This window comes from Ciconia boyciana, chromosome 3, assembly GCF_034638445.1.
Source record: "Ciconia boyciana chromosome 3, ASM3463844v1, whole genome shotgun sequence".
NCBI lineage: Eukaryota > Metazoa > Chordata > Aves > Ciconiiformes > Ciconiidae > Ciconia > Ciconia boyciana.
In genome coordinates this window covers 57120436-57145635 of record NC_132936.1, presented here as the reverse complement: position 1 = coordinate 57145635, position 25200 = coordinate 57120436, and the positions used below count along the sequence as shown (strand labels likewise).

General features: G+C 38.4%; 1 protein-coding gene across 1 annotated transcript in view; it reads left to right on the top strand.

The window, feature by feature from the left end:
* MAN1A1 (mannosidase alpha class 1A member 1) overlaps positions 1-25200 on the top strand; it is a 156264-nt gene that overhangs the window by 33617 nt on the left and 97447 nt on the right. The window contains exons 2-3 of the mRNA XM_072855762.1: positions 6102-6198; positions 16741-16856. Of these exons, the coding sequence (XP_072711863.1) occupies positions 6102-6198; positions 16741-16856 (213 nt within the window). The remainder of the gene's footprint in view (positions 1-6101; positions 6199-16740; positions 16857-25200) is intronic.

The window sequence follows — 25200 nt, the reverse complement described above, 5'->3', positions numbered from 1 at the left end:
CTGTGATTCTGACTCCCTGAGTCTCATTTAGGTTCAGTTGTTGGTTAACAGTAACGGGAATGGAAAGTAAGAAAGCAAGGCTTTCTAAAGCTTGAGGTTTTGCTAATGGTTAATATAATACTGTCATCAGAGCGAGGAAACTGGCTGGGGGCTGGGTTGTGGTCACAAACTTCCTGCACTGGAGATACTATATGACTGACACTGTGGTGGGTTCTCCCTGGCCAGCGGCCAAGCACCCACACAGCTGTTGGTCCACCAGGTGGGCTGCAGGAGAGAACAGGACGAATGAAAGCGAGAAAACTGGTGGGTTGAGATAAAGACCGTTTATTAGGTGAAGGAAGGAGGGGGCAGGGACAAGTGATCCACGGGCAGTCGCTCACCACCTCCCACAAGCAGACTGATGCCCAGTCTCTGAGCAACAGCCACCTTGGAAAACCCCTCCTTTTTCTTCCTCTGCCCCAGTTTCTATTGCTGAACATGATGTTAGGTGGTAGGGAATATCCCTTTGGCCAGCTGGGGTCAGCTGTCTCAGCTGCGTCCCCTCCCAGCCTCTTGGCCGCCCCCGCATCCTACTTGTCAGGGGGAGCGGGAAAGGGGCAGGAGTTGGAAAAAGAGAAAGCCTTGATGTAGAAGCACTTGATGTACAACAGTACAAGCACTGTTCAGCAATAGCCAAAACACTGCTGTGGTATCAACATTCTTTCAGCCACAAATTCAGAACATCATATGGGCTGCTGTGAAGGATGCTGACTCCATCCCGGCCAGACCCAGTACAGTCATCAACCATGAAAGTTGATTTGTATGGGAGGAAGGTTTAAGTGGAACGTTTCTTACTATTGCTAGGGACTTCCTTCATTTCCCTTGCTGATACTGTGAAAGAATAAAGTTTTAGTTACATCAACAGGAAGAAGATTCAGGGAGACTAGACTGAGTGAACATGTAATTCTGGTAAGGAGAAGTTTAAAAGGTGAGAATAACTTAAAAAATTCAGCGTAAACTGAGAAAGAGATGGTTATTTAGTCTAGCAATGAGAGTTTAGTAGAGATTAGACAAGCAAACTGTTATGTTTTCTTCAGAGTTTTGTTTTGGTTTGTTTGGTTTTTTTTAACTTGTCTCTTCATTTCTTGGGTTTCCAGTACCATGGTCTTCTGCCTTCCTTCCTTGTCTTGGCATGGTTTAAATGCCTTCTGTTGAAGGTCAGGATGGTACTATTTCATGCAATTAATTTTTTTTTCCTTTAATATCCCAGTTCTAGAAGGTGCATGAATTCTTTTCCTGACGTCCTCTTTGACATCTCCCCAGCTTCTATGTAACTGCTAAAAATAAACCTTATTAAGTTCTTATTGTTTTAACTCTACCTGGTGCTGCAGTAGTTTGCATCTAAATACCACTATTACTGTGCTGATTCAGCATTGCTCTTGTTTTCTGGAAACATTTCGTGCCTGAAATCTTGGGTACTCCTGTTTGAATAGAACTGTATTTTGCACATTTCAGGTGGCTTATGTGTCCTCTGTAGACGTTGTGTTAGAGTGTTTTGGAAGATGGCAGTAACTAAAATGCCAGCAAATGGGAGTGCATTGTCATCATCTTTTGGTTGGCCAGCTGTGGCTGTAGAAAGCTACAGAAGCTGTAGCTGTAGAAAAGGTCTTTGTTTCTGCTTCTGGAGAACAAATTGATTTTCTTTTTTTTTTCTTTTTTTTTTTTTTTAATTTTCAGTGGGTTGAGAAGGATTTTAAAATTATATTTCAAAATGCTTCCTTTAGAGTTAAAGAAAAAAATGCACAGGTTCTTTTGTGCATAATGTCAGACCTTCACCTTTTTCTTCGAAGTGACTTTGCTGATATCAGTTACAATAGCACACTTTGTTATTCCTCAACAGAGGTGGGGTAGTATTTTGGCATTTTCTGACTTCATAAGTAAAAAGCAGTGCCCCATTTTTTTCTGAAGATGTAAAAGCAGCCAGCTTACTAGTGAGACAGTGCTAGCTAGTCAGGCATTCGGCTGCCACTTCTGATTGTGAGTGACCCGAGGTAGAGCTCTGTTGGAAACGGACTTTGCTAATGTAGACACGGGGCTTCCCAGTGAGCTGTCAGGCTCTTCTGGAGTTTGAGGTTCAATGAACATATCTTAGTAAAACTAGAAGGACTGAGGGATACACCTATGCAAATGTAACTCTGCCTATTGACATCCTGGAGGACTGGTAAGGAATTATTTGAAAGCACTCGGGTGAAATAATTTTATTAGTTACACTGTAGAGGAGTTTGAGAGTATCTGGAATCATCTGGACAAAAGCCGTTAGACTCTTCATCATTAGGAATTTATCTTTTTAACAGGATCCATAATGTTATGCTGAAATACAGATGTTCTCAGTAACTGATCTTTATTTAGACATTTCAAGTGATCAACAGTACTTGTACAAGTAGTCAGAGACGTGATCAGAAGGGCCTTTGTGAATTAAAAAAATCTGGAGATACTGATTTGGGGATGTCTCATGCAAACAGAAAGGTGAAGACTGCAAAGATAGATGGATTTCTCCAAAAAACTGTTAAAATTCATTCCTGAACTACCAGTGCTAGGAGTTTTGCCTAAGCAAAGGCTTAATTATCAGTGGGCTGAGTCTATTCAAATTGCTGCTCAATATTTTAGAACTTTTTCATTTGTATGTAGAAAATAAAGCTATTATCAAATAGGAAATTCATTTAGTGGGAAACTTAATACAGTTTTGTAATTTACACAGGGGGAAAAGCATGTGGAATATTTCTGATGTATTGAATTCTAGAAATTTGAGACTTCTTGCTAGGTTAGAAGCACAAACTCACTTGTCCAGCAGGCAGTGTTGATTAAGGTGGGGTTTTCAGGCTACCATATCTATGGGCTATTTGCACAGTAAATACAGTAACACTGAGTCCTAGTAACTTTTTGCTAAATAGCCATTCATGTTTGTGTCTAGTTGGAATAACTCCTGTCCTTTTGAAACACTGTAGGGCTCACTGACTGCTTTTGGAGTTGCATTTTGCTTTCAATGTTATGTCTGTAAACCTCCGAATGTCTAAAGCAAGGATGTTCTAAAGGTGTATTTTCTTAGGAGGTTACTGGCTTATTAAGCTTGGTGTTTTTCTCTAAATCTAGACTTTCTGTAAGAGTTTTAAATTAAAACTTTGATTAGCCAAAAGAGATTAATTAAATCTTTTGCTCAGTAGATTCTGGTGGGTTTTTTCCCCACAGAAGTTTTCTTAAGGTTTCGGGTTTTTTTTTCAAGTGACTGGTTTTGTCTGCTTGGCTTTTTGGATTCATGCATTATAATTTCTTAAGAAGCAGTTAGACAAATGTACGTGAGTAGTTAGACTCAGCAAAATGGGAGGACATTTGGGGGGGGGGCAGGGGGAAGAGTTCTCATTAATATGTAATAATAATTGTTATTAGAAGGTAGTGTCTAGTGTGTGGGTTAGCTTCCTGTCTCACTATCTAGGGGTTGACTAACAGTAAGGTAATTGGAGTGGTCCTTCTTAACAGAAGTTAAGAACACACGCATGCATGTACAATGCAATATGATAAAAATGTCAAGCAGTTAGAAAAACTAAAGGCAACTGAGTACATATGGGATATCTTGTAGTGTGCACTTTATGACTGTTTTGGTTGAACTGAAGTGGGTTTGGAGCTGTTCTGCCATTCCCACTTGGTAACTCTGATACTAAGATTCCTGAACTGATTTGGTGTGGGAATAGATGAGCACTGCATCTCTTATGCAAGAGAAGGAGCAGGGATGTGCTAGGAGAAAAAGGAGGCGAAAAGGGAAGGACCACAGCAGTACTGGCTTGAGCAATTTTAATTTTGTTATAATACCGCATCTTTAGGCACTTTGATTCAGACCATGTAATTACAACTTTGATTTAAAAAAAAAAAAAAAAAAAAAAAAAAGAGCCCTTCTGTGTGGTGTTCCCAGATTAAGATTAAACAAATTAAAAGATTCTGATGTGATTTTATGAGAAAATAAGCTTTGACAAAGCATAGCAAATGTCAGGTTCAGTGCAGGGCAGGATTTAGCCTGCTGAAATCGTTGAGAATTTGTGCTTTAATATCTAAAGCTGAGCTTGCAGGTCTGACACATGACGACAGGGCAGACTAAATCTTTCTTGTATAATACGCAAAATTACTGGAAAACTTCAGTTGGCAAATTAGAAAATATGCTGTGGCCAAATGATCGGTTTCATATGATCTTGATCCCTGTAGCCAGGGATTGGGAATGCCCTATAGACATCAAGTCTACCACTTGACTGCCTCTTACCAGTTCTGCACTGGAACAAAATACCCTGTCCTTGGAGAGCTCCTAAGCCTTTTCACAATGAAGTCAAGCAGGGGACACCTCTCCTGCCATCCGGTGTGTCGATGCCATCTGTGGCCAAAGAGCATTTCCAAACAGCCTCTTACTTGCTGCCTCTCAGCCGAGATCTGACAACAGGCTAACCCTCTGGTTGAAAATGGTCACGTATTAAATGCAGATACCAGATTTTGCATTTGTGAAGCTGGGCCTGTAAGGGCTCTAGAGTAAATTAACATCCCTGAATTTTCCTGCAGGATAGATGTGCATTTATGCTTCTGTAAATAGCAAAGAAACAGTTATTTTCACAAGTGTAGCAGTACTCTAGAAAATCTGTTGTCATTTATTATAGTCTGGCTTAATGCAGATTTTTAATTGACATAATTTCTCTATGTGATTTGAGCAAGGAAAGCGGAAGGAAGAAAGTGCAGGATTACTATTACTATTATCAGCGAGTCCCAAGGCTGTTGCTTTTAAATTTAGGATTATAACTGTTATTTAACAGAATTGTCCTTGACACACATGGCCTCAAGAAGAGGTCTGAAAGCAAGGGCAGAGCAGTGTTGTCAGCTGACAGCCTGAAGCAATATCTTTGAAAAGGTCTGAAATTGTCACTTTTTGTCTCGAAGATGGCCTCTGGCATTCCCAGCGCTGCTCTGCCTTGTGGAAGAGAGGAGGAGGGACAATGCGGAGGCAAAATCTTTCCTCCTGTTACATAAAGTCAGGCTGCTTGTGGTGGCCCTTAAAGAAGTACTCTTCCTGAACAGGCGCTAAAGGTGGTGGTTGGTAAAGGGAGGTGTTGGACCTGCTGGAGTGGCAATGGTTCTTCACCAGGCCTGCAGAGCTGTGTGCATTGTCCTCGCTGCGTGCTTGGGGAGGGACAAGCGTGCTCCTGGCCACGCTCCTGGACCACCCCCAAAAAGGACAGTTTGGGCTAGGTCTGGCTGATGGTGGTGGTAGGGAGTGTGAGGTGTCCTTGAGTCAATCTGCTGCCCCAGCTTCCAACATACATGTCCTCTGCTCTTACCACAGCGCTGCTGCGCTGGGTTCCCCAAGGCAGTTTCCCAAAGCAGTATTTATTTGTGGTGCATCTCTTTATGCAAACCATGTTTTTGTAGTGATATGTTTAGTTGAAAAAGTTCTTGGCTATTTGTGCAAAATGACATGTGAAAGTAGCTACAGATGCATACAGTAGCATTTATAGTCATAGAAGATTATATCATAATAACCTCAAAACCTCTCCTAGGTGTTCTGCCTGCCCACTTTAGCTTCCTTCTTCTGTTATTAGCCATCCAGAGTTTGAACCAGCTAGTTTTATGCAAGAAAGTCCCTGCCAGAATCTGAAAACTACTGTGAGCTTAATTTTGACCTTAAAAGTTCCTGCTCTAGGAGAAAAAACTTCTTTAAAAATGTTTACTTCCTTCGGTTTCAGAGGTGTATGCTTTAGAGAAATAAAATCTTATTTGAACTGATATATAACACAATAAATTCCCTTCCTAAAAATTAATTAATTTTGATTAAATTATTCTTGATCATAAGCATGCAGATAACAGTAGAGGTGGATGGGACAGACATGGAATTCTTACGGTAACCATCCCATTGCCACCTGGAAAACAGTGCCACTGTTATTCTATATTGAGTATTTCATAGTTCTAATGCATACAACATGAATTTAATTAAGCATTGAATTAAATATGTTTAATATTGAGAATATTCTGAAGTCAGTATTTGCTGTGGCTTCTTGCTAAATCAACATTATAATCCTGCTTTCGTTTCCCTACAGATGATGAAACATGCCTGGGATAATTATAAGCGTTACGCATGGGGATTAAATGAACTGAAACCCATATCTAAGCAAGGACATTCAAGCAATTTATTTGGTGAGTAGGTGTATTTTTGTGCTTAGTGACGTTAGCATAAAACAGTAAATCAGCTGAAAAGCTTGTAGGTGATAAACGTGTTCTTTCTACTGTCGTACAGTGTGGTGTTTCTTGCTTATGTTATGTATAAAAAGTAACAGTAAATGAAGGTGATGCTTTCTATGACTTTTATAGATTCTCTTCTGAATGAGAATAAATGAAGCATGTCATAGCTGCATGATAAAGATGTAGTTTTGTTGCATTAAATATTGCCCTGCCTTAAACTTTTCCTGTGAGGTGGAACTCATTGACACCGCATTCAATAAGCAGGAAACAAAAACTATAAGGAGGGGGGGGGATAAATCCTGTACAAGGAGCAAAAGATACTCTCTACATTATGAAGGTAGCTGAAGCTGTCTGCAGTTCTCAGGAGTTTATTTCCGTTTCTTAAAAAAACTTGTTAGTCTGTACCAGTCAGGCTCCATTATCAGGCTTTCTCTTTAATGAATATAACCATTATTTGTACCTCTAAATGTTGCACAGGAGATGCTTAAATAACGCCCAAGCTGTTATCAGTGTAGAACAAATATGGGGCTGAAAAGTTCTAGTAGGAGAGGCACACTGCAGAAATCCAGTGTAATGAGGCAAGACTTTTTCAATGTCCAGGTGGGGCATAAGGCTGGATAGATAGCAGCTGAAGAGCAACAGCATTCTGAGGAAGCGTGCAAAAGCAGTCCTATGAACTGTCATCATCTTCAGTTTTGCAAAAAAATGAAGAATTAAACTGTTTGACAGCAATCTTTGTATTCAAATAGCTTCTGTTTTCCAAACAGAAAGCTGAAAAATGAACTAATTTCTATAGCTTAGACAAAATCAATATATTATTTTGATTTTAACAGGAACTTATTTTGTTGAATGTTTGGAAAAGATAGTTTGAAGTGGAAACAGTTCCTAAAACAGCCTAAATAGAGCACATATCAAATCCTCAACTATATTTGGAAGTTGCTAAGAGACAGCAGTTGTGATTACAAAAATAATTTTGAAAATAACAACATCTACATTGATCTTGCTGCACTGCTTGTCTCCCCAAGGTAACATCAAAAATGTTATGAGGTAATTATTATAGAGTTAGTTAGTGGACTTTAAACATTAATTGGGTGCTTGAAACCGAAGTAGTTTGGGTGAACTTCACAGTTAAGTCGGGCTTCTGTTTTCTTGAAAACTAAAATTTTTTATTATCTTCATTCAGATGAGTGATAGTTGTGCAATTTAATATCATATTTGAAGAACTATTTAATGCAATTTTGTTTGCTTTGTTTTCTTGGAGGACAACAAAATGGCACATGATGTCTTGAAAATTAAAATGCTTAATCTAGTTTCATTTGGAATCAGAAGTGGTATAAAAATTTACGAGGTTTGAGTCCATGTTGCATGGATTTGCAGAAAAAGCTGTAGATGTATTGACTTGTGAAATTCGTAAGCAGGAGTTCTGTGGATGTTGCATAAGAATAAGTCTCTGCAGGCAGTATTCAGTGTGAAACAGGACAAGTGTTGAATTTGAAAATAAAACTGCATGTAAGGGAGTAAGAGCCAGAGTCAGTCTAAATGCAGATCACTTTCTCATCATGGTCATCTAGTATAAGATCTTACTGCTGAGGATATTTCCTTAGAAACATCTTTGCTCTTATTGATCTTGGTGGCAAATCAAAATAAGCATTAGGTCCTTTTCTGCTGAATTGCTTTACAGAATACTAAAGAGCAGCATATCTGCCAGCAGTTCTGTCTCATGAGCTACCCTTTCCTGAATCCATAATCTCCTTTTGTTTTTTAGAAACAAATCCTTGTTTCTGTAATAGTGTCCACAGATCGTTAGATCTGATCTGTATCTTCATGTTTGTATTCAACAAATGCCACCTTTTTCATAAAGCAATAAAAGGATGATCGGGTTTTGCTTTTTTTTTTTTCCTGTCAAATAGTTGAACTTCTTTTTCCTCCTGAAAGGACAAACAAGTTTCCTTATCTTCTTTGTTTCTGGCTCTTATTTTTTTTTAAAAATGCAATGGTTGCATTTTAAAAAAATAGCAAATAGTTGACTACTTTTAAGGTAATTCTGAATTAAATTAGTTGAGAATACATTACCTACATCTCTGTGTCCCACGAATCTCCTTGCAACCTTCAGAAATCAAGTTAGACCTTCAATTCACTGTCATCCATCATAACTATCTCCAATTTGCCACAGTCATCTTTTCTTCTTGATTCCAGGTCTCAATTTTTCAAAAATACAAGTTTCTGATTGTCTTAATAGCGGTAAGATATAGCATATTTCATGAGTCAGGTGTTTCATTTTGAACACTTCCCCTCCTATGAATTGATTGGTGCAGTTATGGTACTTTGCATATATTGGGAGTGTCTGTTATGGGATAGAGACTTTAGTACCTCACTGTGGGGAGCAGCAGGTTCCAATGCTGTGGCTCCCTGGTGCTTAATGTTGTATAGGTTACAGACAGTATAGCTCTCCTGACACAGAAGGGGAGAGTTGTTTTCAAATTATATTGCTTCTGAGCTTAATTTTGAAAGTATAAATGCTTCAGTCCTTGCTAGCATGATAAGACATTTTGTAGATATATTATAATGATAGTTGTGTCTTGATGGCAAAACACAACCATCATGATGTGTTTCTCTGAAACACAAAAATAAGATGGGCTTTTAAGAAGTATACACATAGATGTGACTGTTAGGCAATACCATCATTAATTTGGCAACTATACTGACACTGTTGTTAGGCTAGGGGAAGAGGAATATGGCCAGTGGGATGATGATGGGAGAAAGGATAGTGACGACTGGTGGTTCTGACCTCGGGGGAAGGAAAAGCATCCTGCTTTAGCACCTCATACAAATTAAGAGTAGTAGAGCTCTTCTGTAGCTGAGGACTTCTTGACGAACTTTGAAATGACATTTTATTTGTCCTAAACCCAGGCCATGAAATCAAATTTTGAAGACAAGGACCTGCCTTGATCTTGCTGGTATTCTGTGAGCAGTGTGTGGATGGTGTATTTGCTAAGTTGAGGGAGTCTTTAGACTGGTAGACTGTAGACATATTCATGTTACGAGCAGAAGTTTCTTCCTCTCACATGTGCAAACTAAAAATAATTAACTTTTAGAGAAAGGCTGAAACATAATGTAAACTGAAATACTGCTGTTTCAAGCCAGAGCCACGTACTTGCCTCTGACCACTGCAAAGTCTTTTCAGCACATCCATGTAATGTTTTGATTTCCTTTTTATTTGCCACTTTAGCTTTTACCATGTTGTCTTGGCAAGTAACTAGAATAATTGTGGGGTTTTTATAGTTTACTCCAACGGCAAAGAATTCAGTTACAATAACAACTATTTGAAAAGGCAGATGCAAAAAGTCATCAGTTGTTGTCTCTGTAGCATTCTTATTAGTTGAATTGCATGAAGTGTACAACTATTTCTAGACTAATCAAGTAAATTGGAGTAGCTAAACATCTGTTTGCACCATACCTGTGCATCAGCAAAACGAGGCATGTCTCCTATGCTGGTATGACATCTGCTGTGAGTACTAATCGTTCTCTGCCCATACCTGGTAGAAAGGAGGCCCTGAGTAAGTGCTGTTAATTTTTAATACTTCAGCCTTTAAATTTTCAGATTACTGTTAACAATGTTTGTTAAAATAGAGCTTTATCCATCTACCCTCCTAGTGTGGAAGAAAGTAGCAAAATCACAATTTTGCCAATTTTTTTTCACAGCACCCCACCACCAGCCCCCCAACCCAGGAGCTATTCCTCTCTAAGCCTTCTGTACTGATTTTAAAACTAATGAGCATTGCTGCACTGGTGGAGAGCTTTTTCTAGAAGTGGTTTCTGCACTTAAGTGAGTGTTACTGAAGGGCTTTTTAAATTATCTGTAACTGTATTTCATGTGCAGTATTGCAAGTTTAATAATATTGTAACTTGTGGGCATAGTATAATTAGTCTCTGCAAGTGAAAAAGGACCTTTTCTGGAGGGGAGAAGGGAGGCATTTAATAAATACAATCTGCAAAGCCAAAGTACTATAGTTTAGCAAGATCCTGTTCCTCCTACTTTGAACTGATTTTTGTAGTTTCTTGCATGGAGTATTGAGGTGTATGAAGATTTTTAAAGCCTGACAAAATTCATATTCAAAACTGTCTTGCAGTATACACCAATGTGTATTTTTAAACTGTAAGTTTATTAATGTCATTCTAGAAAATTAATTGTACGAGTATTTAAATAATATGTTAATTTAAATTGAAAAGCTTCACCATCTTCCCTCTCCCTCCCCCCCATCTTGTTTCTCTTCACTTTTGCTGCTGGATTCCTTGGAATTTTGGATTTCAGTATGTGGTCTTAATTTTGGAAGTAATCCTGACATCTTTCCCGACTAAATTAATAGAAACTCATCTAAAGAATAACATTAGCAGATACGTGGATGAATGACAACACAGCACTTGTGAGAGGAGGTCATGCTGCACAACTGCTGTTTTTTCAAAGTTGGTCGGTATGGAGACAAGGAAGTTTATTGTCTTTTTAAATTTCCAAAAAGCATTTTTCGGGGTTATTACTGGCCTCTTGCAGGGATCCATTGCTGCTGAGGCCATGCTCTCAAATTATTTATCACAGCGCTGGAAAATCAAGTGACCAGAGTGACAGTTTGGCAGCGCTAATAAGTTATTCAAGGTGGCTACAGCAATGGCAAAATGCAAGCGATTCCATGAATGCAGAAGGATTCCCCGACAGATGATAATTGCTTTTTAATAGCAAATGGGGTCCAACATACCTAAACTTAAACTGGCACATAGTGGCATGGGAGATACAATTCTAAGTTAATACACAGAACTAGCAGACTTGAACTCAAAGTAGTAAAGATGGAAAACTTTTCAGTATAATATATGGAGATGCATAGAAAGTGGCATAGACTGGGTGAACAAGGATTTATTGTTCCTAGTGGGGAACAATACCCTTTGTAAGGGGTGGAAATATCAAATCAGTAGGCAGCATGTTCAGACAAACAAAAGAAGGTGGTTCATAACGAAATGTGTAGCTGAGCTGCATGGGTGCCAGAAGCGTGGTGGATGCCAAACGCTTCCATGGAAAGCAGAGACAAGCAACGGAGGAAAAATTCATCAAGTTCTATTAAATACAAAGAGATCAGAGCTGGCTCTAACATGCACAAATGTACAAAATATTAGAGATTAGAATAGTATTCTAGAAATATCACAGCATTGTTTCATGTTACACATGAAAAGCTAGATCTGTAAAAAACTGAAAGTATTGTTTCTTTTCCCACTCTTACCAGCTGGTAATAGAGACTGAAATTAAAAATGCTAGTGTTGCTGAGGGTTTGCCGGTACTTGAGTAAGAGTTTCATGTTTTGGCATAGCATGCATTAATAATTAATCACTCTTGACACTTTAAATTGCTAATGATATTGGATAGGAACCTTTTCAGTGAACTTTAAAGGAAAACACTGTTTTAAAGTCTGAGTCAGCTTTTGAAACAATGCTCTAAGAAACCTATAGCTCTGATCAAAATGTTAATTTTGTCAAACCTATATGTATTCTTGAATATGTTGAGAATAATGTAGTTCAGATTCATTACTGTACGCTGTATATGCATATAGAGCTGAAAAAAATTGGATGCTTGATTGATTTTTTAAATTTGCATATTTAATGTTACAAAGTATCTGGTCTTATTCCCCATGTTAAGAAAATCTGAACTGTTCTTAATGGCCAGATTAAGAAAAAAATGTGACAGATTATATTTCTGTATTTTTGGCTGGAATTTTGAGTCTGAAATGACAAACTGGAGGAAGATTTCACACAATACATCTGTTGTGACTGAGCTTCTTCAACTTACAATAACGGAAGGTGACAAAACAAGTTTGCCTCACTGGCTGAAAACAATGAAGAGTCTAAGATGATCAGGGTGGGGCTGACTGCAATTCAAATATAGCTATGTATAAAATTTTCTTTTTCTTTTCCACAGTAGTACAAAGTAGCCCTAAAAAGCAGTTCTTCTGACAATAATAGAGGAAACATCTTTTTGAACATTTGCATGTTTTATTTGTATGTGCTGAATTTCCATCACATTACAAAAATTACAAATATGAGTGTCCTATATTAATTTTCATACTTAGTATCAGAAACACAAAACTGTAACTGGTTTTCTGGAAGAAAAAACAACATTCTACTCATCTTCTACAGTCATGCAAGAACAAGAAATCCTAGTTTATGACACTTGTTGGATGGTGAACTGTTACAGGTGAGGGAGCTGATGTATAGCATGACCTGAGGCCACTTCATAGTTCATCTTTCCTTATCTTCCATTTTTGTCATATGCTTTGCCACAGTTTCCTTCCAGTCAGAATATGACACAGAGTCAGAAAAAGAAAAGCAGTGGAATTTGAGAAGAGTAAGGGGCCTGGCTTTCATCCTGTTATAGGCAGTGCATTAGGACTCATGTCTGAAACTTTTCTCCATGTAATGTTCTGTATGATATGCTTGCAGATAACAAATCTTCGTGTGTTTCACATATATGTATGCATATATATGTGTGTGCGTATGTGCGTATATATCTCTCTCTCTCCAAATATATTTGATGGCGAGGAACATGGATGTTCTGGGGAACCAAACCCCAAACTCACTATACAAGGGATGGGAGGAAAGTTGTGAACAAACTATTAAGTGCATCAGCATGCATTGATTATGGCATCCTGGCTGTATTCTATTTCAGACTCTTTTGGCAAAAATTTAAGCCATGTCTAAAAGCCTGGGCTAGACAAATAAAAGCTTCTTTTGGCTCACCCTCCAAACAGTTTGGCCATAAGCCAGTTGTAGTTCTTAAACCATATGGTCACATAAGCTCAGTCACAGAGCTGTGCTAATAAGCTTGTCATCCATAGCAGTTCTCCCTGCAGTGACAGCCTGGAAACTCATAAAAAGTTATTCATCCTCTGATCAGTTTTTTTATTCTGCTCTGCCCACCCCCCCCGCCCCGCCCCTGAGGCGCTACTCTCTTCTCTAATGTAATCTCCTTTTCTTATTTGTGTGCACATACCTCTGCATTGTTAGATATTAAAAAGCATGCTGATTAAATGGACCCACTGTGTACTACCCAGGGATGATCTAGACTGCTCTGTGCTTTATATCACACTATTCTGAAATGCTGGGTAATCAGTCATCTTCATTAATCATCCACAAATCTTGTTAGAAGTAGGTTATTTTTATTTTCTTCCAGATCATTGCTAAAGATTTCAAGTGTTAACCTGGAAAGGATGCTCTGTAGATGCTGCTAGATAGCCCACTTGAAGTTTCACGTTCACTGATTTCTTTTGCTTTCTCTTCAGATAACTAGTTTGTAGGCTAGTTTACGTGTTCTCTATTAATCATTTACATGGAATAAATGATGCTGTTAGTGAAGAGGAGAGAGAAAAACAGGTTTAATAAAGGAAGTAAAATGGAGCATATATGAGTACTTGGTCTGGAGGTTTTGGTAGAGACAAATAATATTTCACTTTGGTAGGCTTGTACATCTGGTTATCTCTTTTATCATCAAAATTACTCACTTCAAGCTTATGTTTTATGACTTTCAAGTCCTTTTTCTCTACCTTGAGTATACTATTTTTGTATTACCAGCAAAATATATCTGTAATTACCTGAGGTGTATGAATTGGCTCCGAGTATTGCTTGTGATATCTTCCTTCTGCCTAGGGCAACTATGAAACTCTACCATGGTGACTGCAACTTTGCTGGCACTTTTTGTAACCCAATGCTCACTGTTAATCAAATTTATAGCAGTACCTTAGGTGTATAACAAAACAGTCCTCCTGTCCAAATATTCTGTGTCATAAGAGTATGTATTGTAATTGCCTAGCAATAATCTTTGCCTCTTGTAGACCATGATTGCTGTCTAATTCCTTGGGAACGTTGTGTAGGAACTAACATGAATGATTAACTGTATTTAATAATTTATGTGGTGTACTTTGAGAAGCATAGCATATGTAGGTTTGTGAAATATTTGGTCTTCTTCTGTAATAAGAAATGTTCATTTAACTTCTTTGCATTCCTTTTTCTTACACCCCCCCCCCCCCCCCTTGTTTGTCTAACTGGTTATAAATTAGCTGTTCAGCTACACAATTTCCTTAACACTCTTAAGTTTGGATTATCGTGTTGGCTAACTTAGCGTAAACTGCAGTTGTTCACAAGTCATAATTCTGGCCTCCAGACTGACACTTTAAAAATGCATTCTGTGTTCTTTTATCTTTCATCAAGAATTTTGAAGTATAACTGTTAGAGACAAACTTGACTATTTAATTGTCACATTAATTGCTCTATTCTATTTTACGGAGACTTCAGAATAATAGCAAAAGTTGTTTCAAAGATCTACTTGAAATTCTTCCATTTTCTTCTGTCTTCCTGCAGAGAGGTCTATGCTCTAAGCAGGCCATATAGGCCAGATTCAGAAAAAAAGAAAAAATCATAGGAAGTGGCAACTCCGCGGGCGATTTCTCAGTAAGGTTGAATTCTCCTCTTTTTCTTCTGACTCAGTAGTGAGTTGCAGCTCAAGTACTAATCCATAAAATTGAAAGCTCAACTGTTTAGAGGTGGTGTTAGCTGTATTACAAGAGGATTATCACAAAGAATGTCATTGCACGGTGAGCCTATCTCAATCCACTCAAGCAAATCAGGTTATAGATGATTTTTCCCTAAGTAGAGCTCAGTTGTAAAAGTTCACCAGGAGCTGCTTTTGTTGTACAGAGTTACTAAACATCTCCAGAGCCTTTGCAGTAGTGTTCTTGAGCACATGTCCTCCAGCATTTTTCCACAATCGCTCTCACTTTCTCATGAGCTCGGGAAAAATACAAGTTACTTAACCGAGTTTAAAGGAATGCTTTTCCTTTAATATGAGAGAAGGGCAGCCAAGCTGCAAATAAGCTCTGGGAAGATATGATGTCCTTCTTACAAAAGTGTGCTGTAGTTTTATTAGTGGAATATCTGGGGGAAAACATAGATTACTTCCTTCAGAGTAGGAAAGGGACATTCCAAAAAGGATGGTATAAGCAATTAGCAGCTGCTAAAACAGAGAGAGCATCTGGTTTTGTTAAATGTACCAAGTAACTGTTACAATAATCTCAAGTATTATTTTGTTTAAGATGATACAAATGGAAAATTATTTCCTACCTGGAAGCTTAAGTTAAGAAAGTGATGTCAATCCTGCTATATGGAGGTGTCCAATCACTCCTCCATTTCATGAGGAAGCAGAAAACCTTGATGGTAGTAAACACCAGAGTTGACTGAAATAGTGTATTTCCTACTTAAACATGAATAATTAAATTCTTATACTTGATAAGTCTACACAACTAAGTTTACTTTTTCATCAGGTATTTCAGAGGCAAGATGATAATCAAGTTCTGTAAAGTTAGTTGTAGCTACTGTCTTGTTACTCGCCCAGTGCAATCAATTCCTGAATGAGTAGTCAACTATCCACCCCAGTCATTAGCCCTGCTGGGAGAGAGAGAGATTGGACCTAATGAGTTCCTCTGTTCCTTGCAACCTAAATTATTCTGCAATTCTAAATGTTTACTTCTGTATCTGAGGTCTTCTCTGAAGAATATCTTAACAGTAGTTTGCATTCATAATGAAGATTTTCTTAGATGAAAACAGTGTTTTAAAAAGGTCATTGTAAATTTGAAGGAAGCATGGGAAAGTCATTTGAGTGGCTTTATTTTCTCCCCGACCCTCCACATTACCCTTTCAGTACAGGATCGTGAACATTTAATCCATGCCAAAGTGAGCATACTGATGATGTTTCATCTTGCAACACTAGGTGAAGGCTAGTAAACTGACTCTTATCCATCTCGATAAAAGAGGCAGAAGGATGCCACTTCTGCAAACAACCAGCACTTGCTCTGAAAACCGATGTCTGGCAGTCTGTCCCGAGCTGAGAAATTCAGATGTGTGAAAGTTTGCCTTTGCTCCCCCAGTGCTATCTTGTGCAGGGTACATGGTGATGCAAGGTACCAGAAAAATTGTTTTTCAGAGAGGGTACTTCTTAAAGGGCTTGCTTAACTGAAAGGTGATCACTACTTATGAGCTTCTTAGAGCTTTATGTGTGTTACTGAGTATAAAAACAAAAAAGCAACTTATTTTTTTCACTCCAAACTGGAAGAAACAGTCATTTGTCTGTTTATTGAGATTTATTGTCTTCTATGAATTACATTTTACAGTGAACTGTTCCATCAGTGTTTAAAAATGCAAAATCATGGCTGAAAATGCATTACATCAGAACCGCTCTTCAAAACTTCATTACTGGAAGAAATACTTAAACATTATGATGCTGTGTTGTTGCATGGGAATCAAAGTTAAGGCTGTGAATTACTAGTTGCCCACTTGAATGCTGATACACCCAATTTTTAATTGGTTAATTGAAATTGGATTTTGAAATCAGAATTAATTTAAATTCATTAGATCTAACTGAAAAGCTTTCTGTTGGAAAGAAAATCACTGGCTCTTCATGTATTTCAGGTAACATTCAAGGAGCAACAATAGTGGATGCTCTTGATACACTATACATCATGGAAATGAAAGAGGAGTTCAAGGAAGCCAAGGAGTGGGTTGAAAAAAACTTAGATTTCAATGTGGTAAGTAGTGTTGCTGATTAACATGTAATGCTCTGTTTAATCTCCAGGGGCCAATTGAAAACTAATATTGCAAGCATGATACAAGGCTACAGAATTTAGATCATTGATAGATAAAACAAGGCAGGAAGCAGAAACATAATAAACTTACTGCTCTACTCTATAAGCAGTTTTTCAGTCTGAGAGATTTAGGTAGATAGGAGGCAACAACCTGGACTGAAGGAAGGAAAAAGGAATAGAGTATTTACCATTGTAAAGTAAACAAACTTTTCAGCCCTTTTGCATAGAAGAATCGGGACACTTCAAGCATTAATTTTTTAGTTATGTAAACACTTTACATTTTCATTTTGTGAAATCTTCCACAAATTAGATTTGCATTTAAAGAAAGCTGCACGCCATACATACCATTTAAGTTCCTTTGTGTATTCTAATAAAGTTGAATCCCATGAGTTAGGCTGAACTGTTGGCACAGACTGGGCTGCTTTAGTCTTATGAGGCACTGTGAGGCACCTGGTCATCACAACTGCACGTATAAATCATCCTATTAACTGGTAACTGTGCAGCTGAGAGCAAAGTTCATTGTTAAAGTTTTTATTCTAGAAAGGCCCTGAACAGGCAAGAACCTTTGTAAAACTTCAATTAAATTGAGAGGTCCTGGTTTGGGTTTTTGGGGGGTTTTTTTTTGTTTCCGCTGTCCGTCGTGTCCCGTCCCGTCCTGTCCCCCCCCCCTTTTGTGGGCCGGAGTATGTATTGTAATTGCTGGGTACAGAGAGCTAATGGAGTACCTCTGCTGATCGGTGTAGTAAAGTAGGAAAGCATTGTAGGCACAATACACTGAGCACTTAAAAGCTCTTGTAGTTGATGTGCATAATGGTAGAAACACTTTCTGAAAACAAAGTACTTTTTCTAATATGTTATGCAAAAGTCAGGATTAATTAACTTCTCTAACATGCTTGAGAATTAATTATCATTTTAAGAAGGAGGAGTTAATAAGAGTGGATATTATATAGTTTATATAAGCAGCAATTTAGTGTGCATTTATGTTTACATTAATAATGTAAATACAGGATATTAAACTGTGTTCTGAGTAGTGTCAGATGTCTGAATGACATGCTAACTTTATCTTGTGCATAAGATACTTTTTTTCTAAAGGAATTTTTGCAATATTAAATTCCTGTCTTACTAGCTTAGCATTATTAAGATGTTTAAAAATGTAAGAGCAAAACATCATAGAAAACAGCAAACTCCACTTTAAAGGAAGAGCTGAGCTCTGCTTGGAGGAACATCATAAAGCACTGTAGAGTTATTTACATTAATAACACTAAAATCTTTGGGTTTTGTCACGGTTTAACCCCAGCCAGCAACTAAGCCCCACGCAGCCACTCGCTCACTCCCCCCTGGTGGGATGGGGGAGAGAATCAGAAGAGTAAAAGTGAGAAAACTCATGGGCTGAGATAAAGACAGTTTAATAAGTAAAGCAAAAGCCGTGCACGCAAGCAAAGCAAGACAAGGAATTCGTTCACTCCTTCCCATGGGCAGGCAGGTGTTCAGCCATCTCCAGGAAAGCAGGGCTCCATCACGCGTAATGGTTACTTGGGAAGACAAACACCATCATCACTCCAAATGTCCTCCCCTTCCTTATTCTTCCCCAGATTTATATGCTGAGCATGACGCCATATGGTATGGAAAAGCCCTTTGGTCAGTTGGGGTCAGCTGTCCCAGCTGTGTCCCCTCCCAGCTTCTTGTGCAACCCCCCCCCCCCCCCCCCGCCTACTCGCTGGTGGGGTGGGGTGAGGAGCAGAAAAGGCCTCGACTCTGTGTAAGCACTGCTCAGCAGTAAGGAAAACATCCCTGTGTTATCAACACTGTTTCCAGCACAAATCCAGAATATAGCCCCATACTAGCTACTGTGAAGAAAATTAACTCTGTCCCAGACAAAACCGGCACAGGTTTACCTAAATCTTGCTATACTTTGTACTGGAAACTTCTGCTTCTAGGTGGTATTGCCTACAATTTCAGCTCCTCTTGTTAAGTTATGTACTTTTTAAAATTATGTAGCAATTACTTATTTTTTTCTCAGTAATGTTTAAAAGCTATGAAGTCTTTCAAAATGTCGGAAATTTTGTATTGTGTTACTTCGTCAATGCAGCAATCCAGCAGATTTACCGAAACTACTTTACAGATAATACTGATACACATCAGGAACAATGTCTTGTTCCAGATATTCCTGTAAACAGCTTTCTTGAGTTTGCCACCTCACAAAATTATTTTCATAATACTTCATAGTCATATAGAATTGAATTTTACATTGGCATCAGTAATGAGTAGATGAATTTTCCCAAAGTGGAATGGGGAAATGAAAATAAATAACTGCAACACCAACTTTAATAATTGACAGCAGTTTGTTTACTGGATGAATTGTTTGAAGCTATTCAACTTGTACTCTTGTTTAGATTTCCACTTTAAATACAAGTTCTAGTTTCAAATGCTGCTTTGTATTTGTATCTTATAGTTTAAAGTTGGAAATTAGTTAACTCAAAGAACAGCAGGGCCCTCTCTTTTGTGTTTAAGCATTTATCATGTGTCAGGCATTACTTGGCACTTTCTGCATTGATGTTTTGTACACTCGTACTTGCTCCTGTGTTAGAAACCTTTCTCCCATGAAAGTGATTTAGTTTTTAATAACTGACACACTGACATATCCTTAAGTGTTATTTCTTGTGAGTAGCATAAAATGTGTTTCTGTTTGATGTTTCTGGTCATTTCCTGGGCGGTGACTGCTTAATCAGCTTTTGGGGAAGCATGTTTGGCCTTTAATTGTATAAATAAGATTAGTTTTTCTCTCCATTTAATCTTAGAACTATGCTTTTTAAATCTTACATTTTCTTTAAGATGTTCTTTACGAAAATAGCTGTGACTGTATTCTGTGGCAGAATCTTTTCTCTTTATATTCTATGTCAACACAGCTGGATAAAGCAAGTTTTCCTCTCCTGAAGTTTGTAATATGTCAGATACTCATTGTACATGTTGAACTATTTGGCCAGCACTCGATCGTTCTCATCACCTGATCATAAAAGTTTCCAAATGTCACTTTGTAAAGTAGGCACTAGTTTATCTACATAAAAGGATTTATGGAATAAAGATGACTTGATGGGAAACGGCATCATCTCTTCACATGTTAGATTTCAGTCCCTCAATTCAATGAATTAGTTGTCAGGGTTACTCTTGTTTACCTTTCTGAAGAAAGCAAACTGTTTTGATTTTGAAGGAAAATTCTAGATAAGTAAATGCCACCTTTCTTGGCAAACTTGTGAATTTTGGAAAGCTTGTGAGTGGACATGTTCGGAAGCTTCCCCTTTTGGAGTATAACATGCTTAGGCTGCTTTTATTATAGCTGGAGCTGGTAGCCCTGTGATTTTATAACTGATATCTCCACATTGCAATACTTGGAGTTTTTTTCCCTCATAACTGCTGAAATTCCTCGTATTTGATACCTTGCTGGAGTTTCAGCCAAACTGAGTAGTCCTTCAGGAATTAAGTTGCATTTTCTGATTCTGTCAATATTTTAAGAGATTTAGACATACCTTTGGAAAGAGTTGACATTTAGCAGTGGCTAAACCCATGGTCTTGGCACCATGAATGTGTGCTCTGTTTTCCATTAAATCACTTCATCTCTGTGGGGGTGTATCTTTGCTCTTCAGTTAATATAGCTGAGGATTTGGTCCGACCTCCCCATGCATGCTGCTGCCCACACACCCTTTTCGCAGTGCTCGTGGATGGCCCTGCCCAAGGCTGCACTGGGACGGGTTGTGTATCAACACGTTGCAGCAGTGGAAAAAGGAGCCAGTCTTTCATGGGATCACTGGGGAGTTTGGCTGTTTCCTAGCTACAACTACACACTGCTACGTGCTTCTCTGTTTTTATTTTTTCATTATTTGCTTTAGGACCTGCACACACACACAGCATTCATAGCTTTCTGAAAGAGTTTCTGTACCACCACCCAACTTGTGCTTCGCGCTGGGGAGGAAAAAGCTATCGGTCTCTGCAGTGCAAGGGGTGAACCACAATGAATCCATACTTGCGAAGAGAGACTGGAAGATGGATCTTAATGAGACGGATGAAAGGGTCAGGGGTCTTGGTAGTGTTAGGTTTACGGTTGGACTTGATGGTCTTAAAGGTCTTTTCCAACCTATACAATTCTGTGATTCTGTGGATCGGGGAGTAGTGGTGCAGGAGCTGAGCCACTTGGCATAGCAGTGAAGGGTTGGGAGTTGTTAAGTACTGGAATTGATGTTGCTTCGTTTCTACAGCCAGACACACCCCAACTCCTTTAGGATGAGAGACTAACTGATCCGTCCCCCTGTTCTTCAGCCCTGCTAAACTCCTTCCCTGCAAAAGGACAATCTTGCCCATACTGCATACTGGGAACAGTCCTTGGCCTACATGGTGTCCTAAAGCATGCCTGGACGTTGGCTGGAACAACAGGGGCCCAAACCAGACCAGAAGGTGCTAACAATTAAATGGCATGTGAGACAGTGCTTGAATTCATGCCCTGACCCACTGATCAGCCATCTGATGTGGGTGTAATCAGGGAGGACCAGAATGGGAACAAGGTATGGAGCAGGAAGCCATGCGCTTGTTGGGAGAAGAGGAAAATGGTTTCTTCTACCAGAATATTTCTGAAAGGTGAATTCGGATTCAAAGTAAAATACCCTTTCTGTTGGTTATTGGTGGATTTTGCTTTGTTTGCCTCATCCTTCTCTATTTTTGGTCAAAATGGAGGATATTATGATTGCTCGGTCAGATGAAAGTGGCAGTGCTCTGTCCAATAGCTCTATCTATGTGGATATAATTTAGTTGACTTTAGTTGACATTTTGTGCGAGCACTGACTTGTTGTGCATTATCCATCTCCTCACAGATACCTTCCCTTGTGAACTGCACAGGATGGATCAACCTAGGAAAGAGTTGATGTTGTGCTGTGGGGAAAGCATGAAGATCATTTCATTATTTCCTGTCAAAGATAGGTACTAAATGAGTTGAGGAACTGCGTAAAGAGAAGGGAATGAGTAAGATGGCAAGGATATGTTCAGTCTTGTGTCCTGCCAGCACTCTTAAGCAAAGCTGTTTCCAGAGGTCAGTCAGTCACTGTATCTGATTTTATAAGCCACCCTGAAGCTTGAAGGCTTACTTACCAGTTCTGATTTTCACTTTGTACTTTGCTTTGCAAATTTGAATATCTTTTAAAGAAGCTTTGTGTGCAGCTTCACGCAGTGTAGAAGTTTTGCGTGTAATATATCTACTGTTTTGGGAAGTAAAAAAGAGTGGGAAAAGTATAGAAACTTGGGATTATGTTTATCTCTACTGCCATGTATAGATTAATATACCGCTTTTCCAAGATTGCAGAATAGCAAATATTATTTGGATGTAATTATTAGTGCTTCCAGCATTTATCTTTAGCCCAAATCTGTCTGTGGTGTGGCAGTCAGTAACAGGACAGACTTTTAGAATCCAGATTGTTTATTTCAAACTTCAGCATTTACAAATTTAAATCCTACTACTCTCAAACTGTAGGTATTATGATTGACTTGTAATTATATTTAACAGTCCATAACCTAACATTCTGGCTTGGAGGCAGATGGTTTTTTGGTGCTTTATTCTTGGTGTTTTTTTCTCTTTAAGTGAGAAAATCAGAACGTTTCCTAATACAACAATTTGCAACAGGATAGCTTTCCTATTTAAAAAAAAAAAAAGTTGTGTGGGAGGTATGAGTAAATGGACTTCAAGTAAATGTATAATGGGTCTGTGAGGAAGCTTAAGAAAGCCAGCAGTTGAAAATGGTTCTTTAGATTGTGGGACTATTTGTTTACTAGTTTGCCACATAACTTGTTAGTACACTCTAAATGCCAGACTTCAAAGTGACTTGATTTTGTTTTGATTATGAATAAGAAATTATTTTGATGGGCTAAAAGGAGATCCTGCAAATTTATTATTAAATGCAGTTCTTTGCTGCTAGAGTTAGTTAATGCCTTCAGTAAGACTTTATTTTTGTGCCTGTTTAAGATCTTACAGTTTGCCACGTGGGGACTTCAGCAAGGTTAAATAGCATGTTATGCAATAACCAGGCTTTGACACTTGCAATAAAAAGGTTGCTAAAATTGTTTCCTTTGTCTACGGAAACTGAGTATTTTAGCAAGCTGCCACTAAATTTCATTTGTGCAATATGAATGAAACTTTTTCCCCCACAATTGCAAGTAATTAAAATGTTGTTTAATTACACTAGCTTAAAGTGAGCTATTGTAGTGCTCTTCATGTCTCTGTCATACTTCCTGGACTGCTTGAAAATGCTGAGATTTGTTGTTGTTCCCAACCTTTGTGCTTCAACAGGGGGATATTATTATTTAATAGTAATAATAATTACAAATCCCTCTCATTTCACTTGAAATGTGGGCCCTTTGTGTCAATTTTTCAGTCTAGAATTATATACATTGTTCAGCATTGTTTGGTGTAGGGTCCCTGGCGTTCTCTTGCACAGCATGTTAACCTGCAGGGTATGGGCTGTTTGCAATGGTATGGTATGGTACGTGGGCGTGGGGGGAGTCACCATATTCCTTGTACACAGGAGCAATAGATGGAAGTGCAGATGAGGTGACTGAAGTTTTATTACACTCTTGATGAGACAAGAACAGGAGAACTGAAGGAAAGAAAGTTTTGGAAAGAATCTGTGCAATAAAGACTGAAACAAATTGTTTGGTAGGATTTGTGGCCTTATTTGGATCTTTGTAAAAACTAAGAGAGTAAGCTCTTTATCAAATATAAATTAAGGTGGCTTGATTATTGTGAATACATTAATCCATAGAAAGAGCACACAGTATTTTCTCCAATTGAACTATGAATGGCAGAGCAAGTACCAGTGCTGATGAGTGCCAGGTGGAAGCTGATACAAGATAAATAAAACTGGGTTGTATTTGTAAGTGAGGGTGACTTCCCATGAGAAAACATAGACGGAAATTGTTTTGGCCTTGGTCTATGAATTTGTGGAGAGGAAGACTTTCAGGAAAGAGATGCGTTAAGGAAATGATCCAGAAGGATGTGAATACTGATTTTTGGGAAGCTGGAGGAGTCCAACAGGAGAAGGGCTTCAGGAGAGCCCAGCTGACAGTAGTTTTGTTGGCTGAACAGTGCTTTCAACATTAAATTCAACCACAGCTGGCTGAAGCTTCAGCAGTTTACCAGTTGTAGACTTAATCCTCTGGTTTATGGAAGGCTGAGGGAAGTGAAGTGGTGAGGTGCAGCTGAGATCAGACTGGCCCTGTCATAGGTTTGCAAATAAAATACAAACGCAGAGTAACACAAACTAGCTAATGTAACTCTTGGCGCTTTATTTTTTTTCCTCCTGTTGGGCACTATTTGTTGCTTTTTGAAGGTGGGGCTTCCTAAGGTATAGTCAGCCTCCCTTTCTTAAAAATGAGTTAGTTTAATAGGTTTACTAGTTAAACCTGTCACATTCTGCAGCTTCTTGAGTGTTTCTGAGCTAGGGTTCTTCTCTTCCTTAAAAAAGCTTATTTTAGCATTTCTCCTTGTCAAGACAAAATGTGGTAACACTCAGCTGTTCCATCCTTTGATTGTAGAGACTTGCTTATTTGCATAGCCTGAGTTTGAGAAAGAGCAGTCTCCACCATATGTAAATAGGTTCACTTTGGTGTTATGTGTCTAGCCAGCAATGTAAAGGATGCTACATCTGTTTGTCAAAATAATTTTGTTGTTAGAAGCTAATCAAGAAAACCAGATGAAATCCCAGAAGTTGTCACAGTTTTGCTCTTGCAGCACGTAATGGATACATAAATTGCTTTTGGTTTTCTATTTCTCTAAGTGCAGTGAGCAGCAGTCACAATTTCCCTGGATTTCGTATAGTACTTGGACTATCCCATTTATGATTCACTTATCATAAGATCAAATGGTGAATGATAAATTATTGATCAAATGTAAGATGAAAGACCAAATTATTCATATACTGCAATTAACATAAAAGCCCTGGAAGTAAAACAAAAATACGTATCACTTTCCCAAGCATCTACATACTTTCAGAATCCTTTATAAAAGGGAGGCCTCCAAAATTAGCAGCCAGAGCAAGATGATATTGCATAGGAACAATAAGAGCTTAGCACAGGCATGTACTAACAAAGGTGTTTCAGATATTGTCGTACACGGCACATGGCCATGCAGTCTAATTGGGGTACTAATGAAAAGACTGTAAAATTTGAGATTATATCTATCCAGTTGGTCAGAGTCATCTTATATATTTGGGATCTTACAAAAGGAACATCATAGTTATTTTAAAATAAGCAC